This window comes from Rhineura floridana, chromosome 4 (genome assembly GCF_030035675.1).
Source record: "Rhineura floridana isolate rRhiFlo1 chromosome 4, rRhiFlo1.hap2, whole genome shotgun sequence".
Classification (NCBI taxonomy): domain Eukaryota; kingdom Metazoa; phylum Chordata; class Lepidosauria; order Squamata; family Rhineuridae; genus Rhineura; species Rhineura floridana.
This window is the reverse complement of record NC_084483.1, coordinates 190,206,538-190,227,766: the sequence shown is the minus strand read 5'-3', so window position 1 is coordinate 190,227,766 and position 21,229 is coordinate 190,206,538. Positions and strand designations below refer to the sequence as shown.

Below are 21,229 nucleotides of genomic sequence, written 5' to 3'. Positions count from 1 at the left end.
TCTGTTAGGTCCAATAATAAAAATAGCCACTCTTCCATTATCTATATTAATTCCATCTTCCATCTTCAATAATCTTGTTAAGTCCAGTAATTTCAGTAGTCATTCTTCCATTATCAGTATCCCATAATAATCTTGTTGTCATAGCCATAGTCCAAATAAACATATTGATTAATCCATCTCGTCAAATCTATTAGGTCCAATAATTTCCATAACCATTCTTCCATTATCAATATTAATTCCATCTTCCATCTTCAATAGTCCTGTTAAATCCAGTAGTTTCAGTATCCATTCATCCATTATCAGTATCCCATGATGATCTTGCTGTCATAGCCATAGTCATATAATAAGAGTCTGATGGGAATTTCTTTTATCACAAATATTTCCTTGCCATCAATTCTGAATATGTTGCTGAAATATTGTTGTAAAGTCATATCTCTGTTCTTCTTTTTTACAAAATGCACCGGCTCATCTCTTAAGAGTTTTTCCATTGTCACATATCTGTAGTTAATTCCATAGATTTTTTCTATGTCAAGCTCCATCAAATCATTCCAGTCAAGAAAATTATCCAAGACATTGATAACTTTATCACTAATATCTTCATTAATTTCTTCAGAGACAACATTGAATTCCAAACAGTAAACTTTATTTCTAACATCCATAACTCCAGATCTTTTTCCAATTCCACATTTGTTCCAGTCTCCAGGGCTTGTATCTTCCCTTTAATTTTTCTTTTCTCATCTCTAATCCCATCAAACTCCTCTCTCACAGAATCCCCTATTTCTTTAAACTCCTGCGTCATTTTGCTAAATTCCATTTTCATCTCCTGTCTACCCTGTCTCAGGGTTTGTTTTGTTATCTCAATCTCACTCATTATTTTCTGAAACATAATTTCTTCCATGGTGTCAGTCACTTTCCTGGTTGCCATTCTTAAAACCACAAAAACAAAAAATTATTTCAGCCACAATTGGGTTAATATTCCAGGCTTGCTGACATCAGTGTAGACAGTACAGCCTGCCTTATCTCTTATATGTTCAGGAAAACAAAACAAATTTAGTTCCCAGCTTCAAACAGTTAGTGGCGTCGTGAACAAGCAGATTCGTCAAAATGAAATAGACCAAAAAAAAAAAAAATAGTCCCAGACATATAATACTCCAAAATTCATAAATCAAATTTATTTATTTTTTCCCTCCTCGAAATAGCAATCCCTCTTCCGTTAGTATCTTTAGAATGCACTTCCAGGCCAGCTTTGTGCAATAAAACACAGATAAGCTTTTTCGATTTCTTTCCTCCTTAATTTCGTGAGTAAAAGAGAAGAGCTATAACTCACCCAGAAGATCTTTATAGCTGATTCATTGACAAATTTCTTTTTGCTGCAACAATTTAAACCAAGTGAAAAAAAAAATAGAAAGAAGGATGCTTGCCTGTTAAGGTCCGTTTTTCTTTGAAGAAAAGATAAACGTGTCGCTTAATCAGTAAGAGCTTGATGGAAGTCCGTCCGCAATGCTGGCTGAACTTTCTCTCATAAATTAATGAAATCCAGTCCTCCCAACAAAAACAGGCTTTGTGGTTAATCTCTACATTTCTCCCTGCCTGGGAGAAAATCTTTACCAGTCAAAAAGAACGTTCTGACTGATTTTAGAACTGAAAAAGCTTCTTCTGAGACGAGAGCTCATCTCAAAAAGCAAGCACAGGCGAAGCCATCCTTCCTGGAAGTCCAGGTCATCCACACTATTGTTAAGTCATTCGAGCCAAGTAAAGCTACTCAAAAGGAGTCATATTAGCAGTTATTCAAGGAGATTCAACTCAAAGCGATCTGGACTGGACTTTAGGAGATTACGACACAGGTAACAGTATAACATTTGTAATATTAGCATTTTGTATTTTAACATTTAATTTTCTCTGCACATACTGCATTCTTGACACATTCCAAAGTCACTTTATAGATATAATTCATTATAATGCTGACATGGTATTTTCAGTGTGTATAATGTTTATGAAAGTTATTTTATGAATGTTAATTTTAGCTTTTTCACTAAGTAGTTTATTTATAGGGAAAAAAACTTAGTGAAAAGGTTAAAATTAATGTAATCCCTATGCAGTTTTCCAGAGGAAGACATTGACTGAAACAAATGCAAGATCAAAGAAAGGTGAAACAGTAAGGCAAAGAAACACAAACTCAAGCAGATCTTGGGCAGGAAAAACAAGAGATTAAAAAACTTACTTGAGACAGGATTAATTTCAAATAGTCCATAGTATGCATCTGCTACAATAAGGGTATTATTTGGTCCAACTCTGATTCCAAGAGGTCTCCCACAAGTGGGTTCATCTTCTCTGGTTCCTTTTAAGACACATTTATAGCAGATTCACAATCAGGAGCTTGCCTACAAAGATTTCTACATTGCTTCAGAGAAAGAATGCCAGCAGTCCAGAATTTAATCCATAGACAGATAACAGAAGATCAAAGGCAGGGATCTTGAAGTATATTCAGCAACACTTTAGACAAGTAATATCAATGTCATTTTACAATGACAAATTCCAAAACTGCATGCTTATTTGTCTGTTGCAAGAAACAACAATGCATCTTGTAGAATCTGGAAAGACTATGGGAGAGGTCCAACAGTGCCAGCCTGCTTGCACTAGTGGGATTTTCCCTTCCTCTTCTCCCCCACCCTGCAGCTCCCCTATGTGTCCCCAACCCTCCAGAGCAGATTTTGGGGCCTGGAGAGGAAAGGATAGTCCCATTTGCACAAGCAAGTTGACAATGTTGGATGGATGTCACTCTTAACAGATTTGTGTCATATTGTGTGGCTGTTCTATAATAATTCTGAATCTCTTCCAGTAGTTGATTACGAGTGCATTTATGCTTTTGTTGTTGCTTTTAGGACAAGTTAATTCTTTATGCATGTAGATTGAAAATGTAGTCAGAGAACTAACAGATGCTTAAAACTTAAGTTCACAGAGCCCTCTGCTGGCAGTTCTAAAAAAAGTAAGCTAACAAAAGCAATGTCTGCGCTCATAAAGCGAGATTATTTGACATTCTTTTTATCATTCTGCAAGTTATCCACAAGCAGAAGTGCTCCTCTGTCTATCCAGACTTGTGAGTACAAGACAATGAAATTAAATCCCCTTGCAAGTCACTTTGTTGCCCCTTACTGATTGCACATGGCACACCATAAGAAAAGCATAGCCAGTGGCAAGTGTATTCATTTTCCCCCAAAAAATATATTTTTCTTCCACTGTTCTTTGTGGAAGAGCATTTCATGCCAGAACAATGCAGAGTTGCCTCTCTCAACCTTTAACAGGCTGAAACCAATCACTCAATAGAAGTTGAACCACCAGTACTCTACATTGTCTAAGGCTCTTCTGTGTTTGAAGAGGGCATCTGTAATGCAAGTTATTGGATTGTAGCATGTAACAGAATAGATAGATGAAAGTTTAAAAGAAGGCTACACAAGAAAACCAATTTAGAAGAAATCAAAGGTGCTGAATGTGTCTAAATGTCAGGTGCTATCCTGGGAACTTTAATGAGTGATGCTGTGAGTGGTGTGGGGGAGGGGGGAGAGAAAGAATCTGTTTTCATAGCGGGCCAGAACAAAAACCAATTAGACAAAGAGAAAGGGAAGGCAAATACTTCCACACTTTAACTACATATTGGATACAGCAACACAGCCTTGTTTAAACCCTACCAGGCTGGGCTGTAACAATATTATTGGCGAGGAGTGCTCATTCCCAGCTATGATTGTCTCGCCAACTAAAGTTGTTCCTGGAACGGCCACTGTTATTCATGCCCTCCTAATCTCACAATTTCAATATACTCTATGTGGGGCTACTCTTGAGTATGGTTCGGAAGTTGCAGCTAGTGCACAATGCTACAGCCTGCTGCTGTATGATATCCCTAAATGTAGCCATAAAACACCAGTCCTGACCACCTATAAGCTACTAGGCCCAATTTTAAGCTTTTATTCAGGTATATAAACTCATGAACAGCTTAAGACTCAAATACTTGATGGAGTGCCTTTCCCAGTATGTTCAACTTGGGTATTGAAATTGGCAGGGGAGGACCTGCTGGTGGTACTGGCAATAGGTGTTGCCCATTTGGCAGTGACACTCGGCAGAGCCTTTTCCATTGTGTCACCTCACCTACAGAACTGTCACAGGAGATACAGGAGTTGGCCCCCTAAGTGGTATTCTTTCAATGATAATTGATGATGCATTTACTCATTCAGATCTCTGAGGAACAAGATAGTAAGGCTGTACATGATAGCTTTAGTGACTGATTGTTGGTCTCCACTGTATGACATTGTTTATATATTTGTATGAACCAGATTTAGCCCACTCTTCATTAAAATCCATCTCAGAGCAGGTTACAAGAACATTTCAGAAGCCAATCTAAGTCATATACCATCACATCAAGATTAGTGAAGGTAGGCTCCTACTTCACTTCCAACTAATTATCTGAGGGAATACGTGTCTTTAAAAGGTACCTAAAATCCACCAGGGTAAACGTAGTGGTTAGAGTGTTGGACTACAACCTGGGAGACCAGGGTTCGAATCCCCACACAGCAATGAAGCTCACTGGGTGACCTCTTAGCCTCACAGGAAGGCAATGGTAAACCACCTCTGAATACAGCTTACTATGAAAACCTATTCACAGGGTTGCCTAAGTCAGAATCGACTTGAAGGCAATCTATTTCCATTTCAAACACCAACTAAAACTGTATTTAAGATTTTTTGGGGTATTTTTATTTTTAGTATGTTTTAATGTATTGTTGTATATTGCCCTGTGTCCACTATGTGAACAGAGATCTAGAAATTAACTAATAATAATTTATTTTGATCATGGCCAGAATATGGCTTTGGCAGTAGAGAAGCCTGGACGTAGGGAACTGCTTCTTTTTCATTGGTAGTCATGAGTCTGGGAGAGCCAATTTCCCACAACCTTGTGCAGTCTCACTTCCATTAGTAGGATCTTGAGACTCATTAACCTTTACAAACTGCAAGGACAAAGTTCCCTGCTCTCCTGGGTCTTCAAGCAAAGCCATTCTCTGGCAATCAGAGCTGCAGCAAGTTGAATTAGCTAGAGTCATTGGCATGGAAGTCAGTGGGGCTGTGAAGGAAGTGAACTGTTATAAAAAATAAACCTTGCATGTAAGATTGTTGGGATTATAGGGTTAACTTGTTAAACCTGACCTGTCCGGAGATCAAAGTGGAAGTTGGTAAAATTCATCATCATCAATTATCTGCCCTTCACCCAAAGTTCCCAGAGTGGGTTACAACCATTTTAAAATACAACATTAAAAATAATTTAAAACAAACCTAAAATCCCAAACAGGATAGGTGCTAAAATATATATATCTGAGATATCAAAGGCCAGGGTAAAGGGTTGCATCTTCAGCATTCACCTAAAACTGTACAGCATAGTTGTCAGACGCACCTCAGTGGGGGGTTTCACAAATTAGGAGCTGCCACAGAGAATGACCTCCCCCAGGACTCCACCCCCTGAGCTTCTGAGGGTGGCAGAACTACTAAAAGGGCACCTACTGCTGATCTCAAGAGGGTCTGCAGGGAGGGAGGCAGTCTTTCAAATATTTGGCTTTAAACACTAGCGTGAGCACCTCAAATTAACCATGGAAACAAACTGGCAACCAATGCAGCTGTTTTAAAACAGTGGTTATATGAGACCTACAGGGAACCCAGGCAGTAATCTGGCTGCTGCATTTTGAACCAGTTGAAGTTTCTGAGTCGTCTTCAAGGACATTCTGGAAGTTACCAGAGCACTAACTACTGTGGCCAAGTCATCTCTGTCCAAACAGGGCTGAACCTAAGCAAACCAGCCAGAGCTGGAAAAAGGCACTCCTAGCCACTGAGACCACCTGAGCCTCCAGTGACAATGTTGGATCCAGGAGTACCCCCAAGCTGCGAACCAGCTCCTTCCAGGGGAATACAATTCAATTCATAATTCAACCCAAAATGTAACAGCAACAGCAAAATAAGTAGTGCCTACTTACTACAGGGGCCATGTCCAAGTCGGACTAATGTGTGTACTTCTCCATTTTCAATCTTCAGAATTTTTCCATCAGCAGTACCAGTGAATAAGACATCTAAGAGAAACAAGTTATAAGGTGACTTACACAATTGTTTCAATGTACAAGAGCATTATAAGAATTCTGGAAACTGGAAGCCTCATTGTACATTGTTCCTCCACAAAAAACTCATGACATTTATTACATTAAAATTAAAGTCAGCCTCAAATCATGTCTATACAAGCAAACATCTATAGCTCAAAGCTACATGAACACTCTCTAGTACGTCACACATAAACAATAGGACCTCCAACACACAGCCTTCTGTAGGAATAAGTTAGAGCCTTTAGACCGAGATAGGCTACTTGTTCATTTTGACTCTTTGGAATAGAAGGGATTCTTTTATGTTTGTACCTCATGGATTTGTCACCATCAGCAGATTTTTATAGCTCTAGGAGTCACTTCTCACCAATAAGGTTCCAGTATATTGTTTGTTTTCATCCAGCATAATCCTAATATATGGTTTTTCTATTTTCATGCATTTCCCATTAATCTGTATAATCTGAGACTGACCAGTCTTCAAATGGGATTTAATTGTAATGCTGGGACATCTTGTGTGCATTCATGGTTATTTTCTCATTTCTGTATTTTGATATTCTCAGGATTGTCCTATTTTCATTTTCATAATGAACTGTGGATATATTCCATTATCTGTGACTCTATAGTTATTCTTGCCATTTGCTTCCTGGGATGTAACAGCAGTCATGCTGGATCAGACAAAAGGACTTCTAGTCCAGCATCCTGCTTCCCACAATATGCTTCAAGGAAGCCCATAAGCAAACAATAACCCTGTCCTGTTGTTGCTCCCCAGCAGCTGATATACACTAGCATTCTGCCTCTGAAACTGAAGGTTGCATATAGCCATCCTGACAAGCAACCACTGATAGACATATCCACTACAAAAACAGGGACATCCAGGGACCTTAAATGCTAGACCTTGAGCATACCAGGTGGGAACCCGGATGCTGACCTGGAAGATCACAGGTCCATTTTGAAGAATTCCAGCTTTAACTCTGGATGCTTAGGTAATGGCTGCAGCCAGGCGTGCCTTTCCCAGCTCAGGCTGGAATGCCTACTACACTTATTCCTGGAGACTGCGGATTTGGTCAAGGCAACACATAGAATCACAGAGCTGGAAGGAGTCTTGTAGGTCATCTAGTCCAACACCCTAGTCAATGCAGGAAATCCAGAGCTAGGGAATCCCCAACAGATAGCTGTCCATCCTCTGCCTGAAGACCTCCACCAAGGAAGAGCCCCCACCCTCAGTAATTGATTCCTTTGTTGATCTATTCTTACCATTAAGGTTCCTCCTAATGCTCAAGGAAATTCACTCTCCTGAAGCTTAAGCCCATGACATCTAAATCCTGCTCTCTGCTTCTGAAGAGAACAAGTTTTCTCCTCTATGTGGCAGCTCTTCCAGATATCTGAAGTGCTGCTATGTGCCCCTTCAGTCTTCTCTTCTCTAGGCTAAGCATTCAGAGGTTCCTTTAATCTTACCTTAGGACTTACGGGATCCTTCTAGGAGGAAGGGGAGGATATAAATTTAATAAATAAAATAAACAAATAAATTTTCCATACTGTTGACCAGCTATATTTGAAGGAATAGATATTGTTTTCATAACCTCTGAAGAGCAGCACACAAAAGATAGCAAGGATAAAATACTGACGCTGATTTGCCCTAGAAATTTGAAATTAGCTCTTCAAATTCTTCTGTTATGCTGGGGGGCTTTTATTCAGCATTTCTAACTTTTAACGTATTTCAGACAGACCATAGAGAGCCAAACTTCATATACTTTTAATTAAAAGTCAAGGGATACAAGGTTTTCTGGCAGCAAATTAAATCTGCCAGACCCATATCTCTATAAAAGACTGAAAAATTCCTAAGAAATGGGCAGTGACTGGCTATATTCATTTCTGCTGATAATCTACAGTCCAGTTAAGTAACTATAGCAGTAGAGATAGTAGAAATACTATCAGATGATGATCTTGGGAGGAATCATAGCTCAGTAGAAGAGCACATTTTTGCATGCATAAAGTCTCAGATTCAATTCTGGAATCTCCAGCTAAAGATATCTCAAGTAGCAGGACTGAGAAAGATATCTGCTGAAGTCCACAAAGAGCCAATACCAATCAACAGAGACAATTCTGGACTAAATGAACTAACGGTCTGACAGAGAATAAGGCAACCTTCTATGTTCCTAAGTCAAGTGGCAAATTGAGTACTGATCTTAAACTAGAATGGAGAAAAATTTATGTTCAGTATAACACTTCACTATGTGTTTTATTCTGTCACTAAAGTTTTAATTCTTTGAGAAGTAATCTGCATAATGATTTGGATGGAAATTAGAAGAGCAATGCTTACACCCCGAATTGTGGAATAGTCTCCCCGAGGAGGTACGCCTGGCGCCTACGTTGTTATCCTTTCGGCGCCAGGCTAAAACCTTTCTATTCTCCCAGGTATTTTAATTCATGTTAAAGTATTTTAATGTTTTAGTGATCTTAATATTACATTATTGTTATTATGTATCTGTATTTTTTATATTTCATGATTTTTGTTGATTTATTGTATTATCTTATGTTGTACACCGCCCAGGGAGCCATTGGTTATGGGCGGTTTATAAATGAAATTAAACTAAACTAAACTAAACTAAACCAAAAGTTAACAGCAGCAATTCTGGAGTAGTTATTACTATGCATCATTTGGGAAAAATAATGGTTTGGGGTAACTTTTTTTTTTTGCTAGGGTTTTGCAAGGTCCAAGGATTAAGAAGGAAATCTGGAGCCCTTCAGTTTTGCATGCAGAAGTTATTGTGCTTACCGCCAATGTTTGCAATAGATTCTGGTCCAACAAGCTGGTTTTCATACAGCCTTTCTGCTTGTCGGAGCTTAAAGTTTGGCTCTAATGTGCCAGTGAGTAGAGGAGGTTCTTTGAAGCTAAGAGGAAGGGGTGGAAAAGAAGAGGTTATTTCATCAGTGTGCAAAGGGTTGAGCACTCATTTTCATTTTTAATTATATTCTTATTGCTTCTTTTATTTTTTATCTATTGTATGTTATTGTATTACAATTTGAATTCTACAGAATTCAAACTGTAATACAACAGAATATGGTACAATGTAAGAAGTAAAAGCAACAATACAATTGAAATATGAATATCTAGTGTGATGGATGGGTTGTCTCTCACAGACATGCCATGGACACCAGAATGAAGTTTGTGGACCACTGGTGGTCCACAGACCACAGTTTGGGGATCCCTGTCATTATCAAGTAACATGCTACATACCCAACCTTAGATGTTCCAAGTATATATATACTTGGTGTCACCTCTGGCATTTTGCAAAGTATATAGAACATTAACTGACACAATACAGCTAGTATTTTTGAACAAAGATTATAACAATATTTATTGCTTAGTCCAAAGACCATTGCAGACCAGAACTAAATACAAAACATTAAGACATTAAATGACTTTCATACAAAGTCAATAATCACAATTATATTAATAAAATTAATAAATAAAACATATGTCTTAAAATAGAGCTTTACAGGCAGAGCAGTTAAACAGGAAATGATATTTGACATTTAATACGATGTCAAGAAGCCTTTTATGCACTTTATGCTAGGGAAAGTTGACTAAAGCATTACATTTCAGTCTTGATTTTAAGAACTTCCACTTGTATTGGCAGATCACTGCCCCTTTTGTAAGTTTAATTATTTAATTTAATTTTTACAGTCGACCGACCACAATACAATATACAATATTTGCGTAAGACTACTTGGTAACAGAGCTATGGCAGACATCAAGCAATACGATAGATTAAATGCAATACACAATCATACAGGGTCTGTTCACTACGGCGAAGTTCAAGAATTTGGCTACTTGAACAGTAATTGCTTTATCAGAACCCTCTAAGAGAACAGGCAAAAGAGCCTCCGGGGAACGACCTGAGAGGGATTGCAAAATGGGGTATAAAAGATCTTTTCTGGCCCCATCATAATATCCACAGTTAAACAGGACATGTAAGACTGACTCCACTTCAGCCTTATCACAGGGGCAGTATCTATTATTCCTCGGGGTTTTATCATATCTGCCCTCCAAAAGTTTAGAGGGTAGGGCGCTGAATCGGGCCAAAGAGAATGCTCTCCTGTACTTGGGTACAGATAACCAGTTTAAACAGCGCATCCCATCTTTACAAGGGAAACCTGTTAGACTCAGCAAACGAGGGCAGCAGGGGCCCGAAGCAGCTGCAAGAAGCTCTTGGTTGTCAATATCAACTAGCCGCTGTTTGACAATCGCCTTGGCCCTACCAAGTTCCACAGAGAGCAAGTCAGAGGAAGAAAGGCCTACCGTGACAATTTTATCCAGCACCACCTTGGTCCAAGATGGGTTAATAGGGTCTCTCAATAGCTGAGAAGTAAGTGAGTCTTAAGTGAACATAAGACAGCAGCGTAGCCAGAATTGAATGGCATAAGTCCAAGCAAAGCAATTTAAAGAGTTAAGGCCAGCCTCCAAGAGTAGCTCCAGAGACACATCTTGGGACACCAAAAATAGATTTAAGAAGGGAAGAATTCCTTCAAGTGATCCTTTGAAGTAGGGATACCAAATTGGGGCTCCATAGAGTATCATCGGGACTATTTTAGTTGAACAAAGATTAAAACGTTCAATTTCTTGCATCATTAAGCCATTTTATACAAAAGTCAAACCTACATATAATTTTGCTTATAAAATAACCTAGTAGGAAAATCATTAGCCATGCTAAAGAGAGAACAAAAACTAGCAAGGATTAAAATAATTAGGTAACAGTATAAAGTGAGGTTAGTGGCTGAGCTGGAATATAAACTCAGACTCTTATCTGAAGATACTCATTTCTGTACCTGATACAAGAGGAGAGCAAGTCGCTAGATTGAGGGGAAAAAAGGGTAAGGAGCCAATTTCAGAATATTCTGGATACAGATAAATCCAGTGTTGCACAGGGCCAGTCGTTACTTTCCGTTTGGGGAACTAAACGGTAGGTTAAGGATGGACATGAGTTTCAAACACATTCTGCTCATACTAGGTACAGAAGTCTGATCAAGGTATATATTGTGGTCAGAAAAACACATCTACACAAGATTTTTACAATATTTTTATAGAAAGTCAAGGTTTTTTTAAATCAAGTTCTTTAAAGTACTGCCAAGTTACCGCAGATATTGAAAGTGTCTTGATCATTCAAGCGTCCACTCAGGGTTTGTTCGGAAAGAAACAAACCACAAGCCTGGGTTCACATATTGCAACATGCCCAACTTCCTCCCCTGCACGGCACGGTCAGAAGTAAAGCGCTCATGAGCATTAAACCTTAGTTTATTTTTTAACACTACATGCAAAACAGGCATCTATCAAGCCAACACATGTAAGATGTAAAAGCCAAAGAGGGTCCTGAAGGTCTCTTCTAACCCAAAATGCGAGAATGAGGGATTTACAAGATCTGCATGACTGGCACAATCATAGTGACATATTATGGACCAATTATTGGGTGAAACCCCACTCTTCTTGCAATTCTTGTTTGGTATCATCTGAACAAATACCAGTGCTCAAATGGCACAGCCTCAGTTAATTGTATATTCAATTTCAACATTCCATATTCACAACTCAGTATTTCCACAGCTTTTCTGAAACAACTCTTCATTCCAAATGTAATAAACTTCTTAGAATGCAATGTTTAAAATACTTCTAAAGGACAATTTGTTTTTATGCAATATTTTACAGATCATCTCAAAATATACACAGTGATTACTTTGGTCAATAAAATGCAGTCATCCAGAGAACTGATACTACTAGCAGCTGGTCAATAACATCCAACAGCTTGCGGTGGAGGGAATCTTACCTAAATGAAGCTTACAATAGCAAAATGAGGTTACCTTCCTATGGGTAACTTTTACTGTGGATAGCTGTTTCTCAGTTTTAGATCAACTTTGCACTATTTAATCCTACACTTTGCTGTCAGGATAATGTAAATTAAGCTAAATAGACGAAAGACGAATACAACATGAAAGGAATGAAGGATTCTAAGCATGCCTCAGAGATGGGGTAGAGACTGCAAAAATTATACACTTATTACCAGTTCACAATTGTAGAGAGCCTGCTTGCAGAGAGACCACAGACTTGCTTTATCTGAGCAACCTGCATAACACAAGATCAAGGTGTACTAACTGTGTGGATCAAGGTCATTATCTGCACATGTAGGCATCTATTCAAACACTGTCATGTATGAATGATAGCCATTCAGGGTTAATTCCTTTGTAACAGTACAGCTGAACATCTTGAAAGTTATCTACTGTTATGACTTGAGGGCTATCTACTGTTATGGCTTAGCATCTCAATGTTACAACGGATAACGTGCATCCGCCGTCTCAGTAGTGTAAGCTGATCACGCAGTCTGGGCATGCTCAAGATATGACAGGAAGTATGACCAAAGGAGAAATCTGGGAATGGCCGGAAGCGTGATCAGGGAATGTTGTACTGTTGTAAACTGGAAGTTAGCCAATCAGAATGTGAAGTAGTGTAGTGGTTCCTTATTTGGAGTTCCTATTCTAAAGCTTCCTGTAAGATGCTTACTGAAGAGTATATATGCTTGGGGACAAAGGCAGGTGGGTGTCAACCGTACCCACATTGTAGTTGTTTCTTGTGCCTTTTTAATAAGCTTTTCGAGCTGAGACAATCTACATACAATACATTGGTAAGGCAATGGGTGGGGCGAAATCCCAGAACAGATTTAGGGGGCATGTGGAGGGAGAAGAGGGGGAGAACATTCTTGTGCCAACTGAACATTTGCTTTACACTCTGTTGAATACAACCCTTTGGATTTAGCTACAGTTTTCTTTCAGTTTCAAAATCATGTGTTTCTTAGGGCTTTGTACAACTCTGTGGTGTAGCACACAGTACAGTTGATTCCATTCTGGGGGAGGTCCCTACATGCCACAAGACAATTCCTCACAAGAATGCTTGCATGTGAATATGTACATGTGTGTGTTTGTATACACCCCTGCAACTTGAGATAAGACTTCCATGCATCTGATGAAGTGGGCTATAAGCCCACAAAAGCATATGTCATAGTTAATTTGTCTTTATGGTGCCACAAGATTCTTTGTTGTTTGTTGGAATAGTCACCCAGGAAACTTTGTGTCCTGGTGAACTAATGAGCCACAACTTTACAGGAATCCACCGTACGTTCATGTGATAGCTTGAACAAATTGCATAAGCATGGGTGACTGCCCACATTTCTGGACTCATGCATATGACTAGTTACACAACTGTGGTAAGCTGAGCAAACCTCTATAGAACAAAGGAGGTGCCCATTGCTCAAAAGCACCCAAACCTGCTGAATGTTAAATGTCAACACAAACACAAAAAACTATGCTGGAGAAGCAAGTGCAAACAAAAAGTGTTTGTTTATACATTAGGCTTTAAAAGTATAGAGGAAGATTTCCTAAGCTTTTTTTTGTTTGAAGCTAAATCTAATATGGATGTTGTAAGTTCTGCATCTCCTGGACAGGAAGCTGTCTTTCTTTCAGCATAGTTGCCCCATGAAATCAAGGTGAAATGAAACCCATGGAAGATTCCTTACAGATTAGCATAGTCATATTAGTTTTGGGTAAAGGATTTATTAATGATTAGAAAATTTTCAGTATACACTATCCTCCTAAAATAGCTCCACTCACTTCTCTCCTTCCCTGAACAAAGCTGAGATTTTTATATTACAAACAAAATAATTAAATAAAAAGATGTTGCGATGATAAATTAATGACAACTATAAATAACAATGACAAATTATACAACCACGAGAGTGGCTGTATACTATAGCCAGAGTGGAGTTTTCACATTCCACAATCTTAAATTGAAAATACCCCGATGCCATTCTGATGCTTCCCATAAGCTCATTTCAAAACAAACCCTTACAAAACTTATAGTCCTGAACTCAGAAACCCTTGCTTAACAACCCTCTATGTTTTCATGGCAGTACACAAAACACTCAGAGAGAATTGAGAGTTCAAATTGTTAAACAAAAGGGGGGGAAATCTAGACCCCATTGGACTCTTTTCTGTCAATAGTCTCATAATTCATTGAAATGTATTAAAAATCAAACATGTTCAGAGTATCTATAATCCTATTACTGACTTTGCCCCATACTCTGACCTTCATCTTCTGCAGTTTAAACATTAAAAAAATGCATGACTGATTTTTAATTTAAGAAATTTAACACTGAAGTCTATAGCACTGGGCATGCTCAGTAAGAACCATTAGTGTTCTAAAAGCCAGACTCACAACAAGGTGGCTATATCCATGTCAGACCTTTCTTTCACTTTAGACAGTCCTGGCTTCCCCCAAAGACTCCTGCAAAGTGTATTTTGTGAAGGGTGCTGAGAGTTGTTAAGAGACTTCTATGCCCCTGACAGAGCTCCACTGGCCAGAGAGGTTTAACAATCAGCCCCTCTTCTGGGGATTGTATCTCTGTGAGGGGAATAGAGCCTCTCATAACAACTCTCAGTACCCTTCACAAACTACACATCCCAGGATTCTTTGGGGAAGCCATGACTGTCTAAAGTGAAATAAAGGTCTGGTGTGGATGTGGCCAGGGACAGCTTTAATGTAAATTTGAGTGGGAGCTACATGTGCCTGCTGTAGAATAAAAAGGTGGGGGAAACGCTGAAAAACAATGATACTGTTCACAATGTTTTCCTTTTGGAAAGGAAAGGGGTTTTCCCTCTGCCCAGTGCCAACCTACTGAACCACCTCCCCTCCCCCTTCCCCCAGGTCAATTTCACCTATCCTGAGCATGATTGTACAGGAGTAAATCCCATTGAATTCAAAACTCCCTTTTGCCCCTTCCCTCGCCTCCCCCTTTCCCTCCCTATCATTTTCCAATCCCCACCCCCTCCTTCCCTCTCCTGTCCCCTCCCCTTCCTCCACGGTCAGGTTTTACCTATTCTAAGCATGATTGCATGGGAGTAAATCCCATTGAACTCAATAAGCATGCAAATGACAAGACTTGCTCTTCCCCTCCCCCCTCCCCTCCCTTCTTCCTCCTCCCCTGCCCACTCCGGCTCTCCTTCCCTCCCTCATGGTCAGTTTCACTTACCCTAAGCATGATTGCAAGGGAGTAAATCCCACTGAACTCAATAAGTATGCAAACGATCAAACCTGCCCTCTCCCTCCCGCCTGCTCCCATCCCCCTCTGCCTTTCCTCCTCCTCCTCCTCTCCTCCCCATCCCCCCGTGGTCAGTTTCACCTATCCTAAACATGATTGCAGGGGAGTAAATCCCACTGAACTTAATAAGCATGCAAATGATTGACCCATTCTCAGCATACTTGTACAGGATCCCATTTCTTACCTCCCAGATTAAAAAGGAGAGAAATTCACTAAAAGGCAAAAAAAACCTTGCAGTTTAAGAACATCTCCACAGATGGGGAATTACATTTTGGTATGTTTGTTGGTGTTCTTACTTTGCTTCTTTCCTGTGTTACAGAGCATCTAACCTAGAAAATTATATTTCTCTCATTATCCATCCTAGAAATCTGTGTCAAATTTATTTCTATTAATTTCAAGCTTTTTTATTGGTCAATGTCATATAATGGTGAAGACAACCTCCAGTTTGAAACACAAAAGGCTATGTTCTATTTCTAATTTGGGTGCATTAACAGCTGAATCTGAAGCTGCAATTTGATGCAAAATTAGACTGGTTACATTATGTTGCTACTTAAGCAATTAATCTAACTGTTTGGAAAAATCAAACTTGGCCTGTCCAAGATGCATGTGTTCAGCCTGATGCTTAAACCACCTACTTAAGGAAAGGTGGGCACGGTCAATTAAAAACATAGAGTATACCTAGAAATTCGCTAGAATATATTCCAACTTCCACCCTTTTATCCTGTGCAAACTGAGACATTCCTCATGTCCATTGGAAACTATTCTGCAAAATAGTCAGCGCCATTATTCCACAAATGTTTATGGAGTTTTTTAGTGTAAATTTGGCAAAGTGTTGCTGTACTTCATGTATCCACAGAAACAGAAGCAAAAGAAAATTATATACTACAGGAAACTTCACTAAAACTGTAAAGTAAATCAAGCATATTCAAAGTGACTATCAACTGTCTTAATACTGTTGTGTCCTCCTTGCTAAAACAAGATCAGTACAGCACATGTCTTCTTTCTGTTATTTGGGCTGATTGCAGGTGTTGCCATCTCTCACCATATGCTCAGAGGGACGTTACTAAATTCTTCCAAGCTACACAGGAAATGGATTGGACTGTGAAAGATCAACCCAACCTGTGTTTACATTTTGACAAATTTGTAGGGCAGTCCAATATCTCAGAGAGGAGTTCAGCCTCCTGCTCTCCTGGTGCATTTGTGATGTTCCTGTATTAGTGTATATATGGTAAGTGCAGTTTGTATAGGAGATGCATGGTAAGTGGAATGAAAGAGGAGGGGGGAGTGAATGGGCAGTAGAATGCTGGATGATTGGCTGAGTGTTTAAAATGGCTGAGAGTATAAATGGATGGATGACAGTTAAATCTGGGTGGTGAACGTTGGAGTGGACGTTGGTGGACTTGAGAGGGTTGTTTTGGTGGGTTTTTGAGAGGAGATTGTGTGGAGAGTTGGTGGATGTGAGGAGAGTGTGGAGTTCGGATTAATACTAAGACCAGTACCTCAGGAATAGATGAAACCATATGCTTAAGTGCCTTTATAAAGTAATCTTGTTATCTTTGTTATTTAATAAATATATTTGGTTTACCAAAGGCCTGATCCTTGGCTGGGGTTTCACAGACCAGAAGGGAGGGGAAGGTAAATACCAAGGCTGAAGGGTAATAAATGGTGGCAGCGGTGAAGGGGATAATATAACACCACAAGTATTCAGAGCAAACCAGAATCATCTGCATTGATACAAAGGGAGTGGGACAGCTTAAGCACGCAGTCACAGAGGTAACCTGATAGAGAGACTCAGGCAGAGTCTCTGGGAATACTGGTTATAGGCGGGACTGGTGGTGCTGCCTAGCAGGGGGATCTGGTGAGGTCTATGCTAGAGCGGGGAGAGAAACCATAAAAAAGGACAGTCCGGACTGGTGGAGTCCCTGGTGGTGCCTAGTGACAGGCAGTAACCACGAGCAGGTAGGAACCTGACGGGGAGAGCGAGGGAAGGGCGTCACAGCATTCACTATAGCTGCCCAATTTCCCTGCTTTTTAAAGTTTAGATAGAAATATCTGTTAGCTATAGGTACATTCTTAAACCCAAAGGGTTTTTTGCCTATTAGTGAATAGCAACAAAGAGTAATGGAGCAATTACCAGCAGTAATACAAAGGCTAAAAAACAAAGGATGAAATACTGCTTTGTCTCCCCATGTTTATTACTCGTGGTGTAATTCTGCAAATAATGCTAGAAAACCACACGAGATCTCTTTGAAAGTTCCCTTCCTTTGCATTAGAACAGGATATATGCAGGATATGTGCAGCTAGTTGCAGGAGTATGTGCCTCCACCAATACTTGGTTTTACCCAGGATTTCTAGTGGTGCAAAACTATTTTTTTAGCTGCCAACATAGCTCATTATTTCAGTCACTTAAGTAATATGTGAACTATACAGCTCCTTTCAGAGTAAATTGCAAGCATATTCAGATATAATCAACCTAGTCTATTCAATTTCATACCTCCTTTGATTTCTACGGAACTGGGGGAGGGGGGAAGATCAGCTGCAATAAAAAAAATTATGAGGCTAGTAACATAGCAGCAGTGCTAAGGAAACAGTTGGAGAAAAATTGCACCAGAGAAAATAATCTGTCTACATTGTTATGATTCCTGAAAAAATGACATATAACCCACTGAGAACCATTAAAAGATGTAAAATAGGGTTAACAAACCAGTTTAAATAACAATTTCTTTCATCCCTTCAAAAGATAAAATATCTCCACTATTTATTTTTGTTTTTAACTCACCTTTTTATTCAGCTAATTTTCAAGAGGCTTACAATCCAAAAATATTTTTTTAAAAAATCTAACAAAAGTCCAGCCTTAAATAAAAGAACCCCACTAAGGATAATTTGATTGTACTTTTATGTTTAAATGTCTGTGAACAGCATACTTGTGGAAAGGTTGTGAAATATGCTTCAAATAAATCCACAAAAAAACCTAGTCATGGAGCTCTATTTATACTCAATTTCCTTTTGAATTCAAATTGATTAGACTCTTGAAGGCTTGTGGCCATCCTTAGTTGTGGTACCACCAGAGAATACCCTGTCCTATATAGTTATAGATTTAAGCTATAATCCTATATTCGCTTTCCTGAGAGTGAGCCTCATTGAATTCAAAGGGACTTACTTCTGAGTAGATATGTTGGTTGTACTATTAGCTTCACAAGAGTTAGGAACGCAGAACAAAGGCCAAAATTACTGATCTTAGCAGGTGGAGAGGTTCAGAAGGGAGAAGGCATTCCCTAAATTATGTTTGGCTCAAGCCACTTGGGAAAACAATGACCTTACATAGGAAATTTTATACTGATTTTAATTTTGTACTTTTTACTCACTTATGGTTTTATGTACTTTATATGATCTTGTTTACTCATTTCTTTTCTGTACTGATCTTTGATCGAAATAAATTATTCATTTGGTATTTGAAGATCAACACCAGCACTTGACTCCTGACTAGAAGCACAATGGTAGTTAGTGCAATCAAGCAAACACTGGTACGATGGGCTTTCTACATCCAACACCTGCATTCTGAAGCAAACATACCAGCATTAAAAGAAATCTAGACAATGAGGCCTTCAATTAAACCTCGAGTTACATCCTACATCATACATACTTAACTCACCTTATAGGCTGAGGGTCTATTGGACAATCCAGAAAAATTATTGCTCCAAATAATGGAATAATTAGCAATACAGCCAGAGTCATGAAAGTCATACGGAATACCTTGTTGCTGTAAGTACTGTAACAAAAGTATAAAACAGAAATTAGAATCTTAATGCATAAGTAACTGCAACTCTGCCCAATTTTTAAACAGCGTAATCACCAATGTGTTAGAGCAGTGGTACCCAACCTTTATGAGCATGGGACCCCCTTTATAAGCTGAAAGAAAATTGTGGCCCCCTCCCCCCAGTGAGGCAGGCTGGCTGCTAGGAAGGAAGGGGGAAAGCAGCCTTTCTTTGCAGGCTTGCTTCTTTTTGCTTCACAAAAGCCTCTCCTCTCATTCTAAGCAAGGGCGTTGCCAGTAGCAGCAGTGCAAGGAGATGGGAATCAGTGGTAGTAATCCCCTCTTCTTCCTGGTAGCCCCACCCTCAGCCTCCTTTGGCATCTGCCATGTATTTTATAGGCAGATGCCTGCCCTTAGTGCTCCTGAAAGACGCTCTGGTGCTTCAGCAAAAGGCCTCCCCTCTCGTTTGGAGCAAGGGGGGGGTGTCATCTGCAGTGGCAGTGGAAAGCAGACAGCGTAGAGGGAGTGAAGACTTTTTTTAAAAAATTAAGAAATAATTCATTCCTTTACTCTTCACGGCCCCCTCTGGATTACTTCGCAGCCCCTCTGGGGGTCCTGGCCCCCAGGTTGGGAACCACTGTGTTAGAGTAAATCTGTGTAACCAATTTCAGGCCAATATTCTACTATGAATTATACAGCCACAAGAGTGGCAGTATACTATAGCCAGAGTGGATTTTTCACATTCCACAATCTTAAATTGAAAATACCCCCATGCCATTCTGATGCTTCCCATAAGCTCATTTCAAAATAAAACCTTACAAATAGTCCTGAACTCAGAAATGCTTGCTTAACAACCCTCTCAATTGTCATGGCAATAAACAAAACAGAAAGAATCAAGAGTTCAAAGTCTAAAAAGAGAAAAAACCCAACCCCCTTTTGGACTTTTCTCTCTGAGTTCTCATAATTAGTTGAAATTCATTAAAAACAAGCCATGTTCACAGAGTACCTGTAATCCTACTACTGACCTTGCCCCATACTCTGACCTTCATCTTCTGCAGTTTAAAAGTTAAAAAATGCCTGGCTGATTTTTAATTAATTTAAGCAATTTAGCATTTAACTCAATGATAATGTCGGGCATGCTCAGAGCTTGGAAGTAACTAGTTAAAAGTAACGAATTACTTGTAATTCATTACTTTTTTGAGTAACGAGTGGGTAATTCCTTTACATTTTGATTGTAATAGAAATAGGAGTAATTTTACTACGTTTGTGGAGTAATTGTAACGTTTCCAGAATTACTTTTGGGCATTACATGGGGGGAACAGGGGAAGTCTTCTGCTCCTCTGATTTGTGGATGAAAACCATGTGCCACAAATTGGGCTTCTGTGCAGTGTCGCTCTTTCCTCATGCTCTGTGGATGAGCAGGAGGCGACGAGGGAGGGGCTGGTTCCTGGAGAGGTACCCTCCCCACCCCACTGTTGGGCTGGTGACCAGTTGGCATTACTGTCTCTAGTAGTTTTCCATGAAGCCTGCAAGTGTGAAGACGTAACTGTGGTTAAGGGGGAGTTATGTCTATGATCTGTCTGGGAACGGACTGCCAGGGTCGTTGCTATGGTAGCCATCTGATAACGACTGGGAAAGTTCTAACAGAGACTATGTGTTGTGCTCTTCTGAATTATGCCTCTGAGCTGAGAGGCTGTGTTTTTTTTGTGTTCATCTATGGAGAGAGATGTACCAGAAGGGGGGGGGGGGTGACTGAAGAATCTCTACATGTATTTACTCTTAAGCCTCTGGTCTTAATGTCTTAATAAAGACTCTTACATGATTTAAATGCTCTGAAGAAGTCTTCTTGCTCAACTTAACTCCAACGTAATGTATGCTGTTTCACACAACAACGCACACAAGCCAACAGTGGTAGCAGAGGATGGTTTTGCTCCACAGCGCATTACACGGGAGTAAGTTGCTGGTCTGAATGGCAGACGGAGTTCCAGAGAGGGCAGCTTGATTGATTGAACCAGACAGAGGTGAGCAACATGGCTGTAAACCTGTCTGGGGGAGGCTTGCTGATGGAACGACTTAATGAAAAGAATTTTGCCAGCTGGAAGCCGAGGATGAGGGCTTTGCTGATAACAGAGGATTTATGGGACGTGATTGAAGAAAAACCCCCGGCAGTATTGACCGCGGCCTGGAAGCGTCGAGACCAGAGGGCGCAG

At 39.7% G+C, this 21,229-nt stretch overlaps 1 protein-coding gene across 2 annotated transcripts in view; it reads right to left on the bottom strand.

Moving 5' to 3' along the window:
* Positions 1-21,229, bottom strand: part of APMAP (adipocyte plasma membrane associated protein) — a 45,160-nt gene that overhangs the window by 16,123 nt on the left and 7,808 nt on the right. For both annotated transcript variants that reach the window (XM_061625636.1, XM_061625637.1), the window contains exons 2-5: positions 18,918-19,034; positions 8,902-9,017; positions 6,009-6,101; positions 2,222-2,338 (exon numbers count right to left, since the gene is read on the bottom strand). In XM_061625636.1, the coding sequence (XP_061481620.1) occupies positions 2,222-2,338; positions 6,009-6,101; positions 8,902-9,017; positions 18,918-19,034 (443 nt within the window). The remainder of the gene's footprint in view (positions 1-2,221; positions 2,339-6,008; positions 6,102-8,901; positions 9,018-18,917; positions 19,035-21,229) is intronic.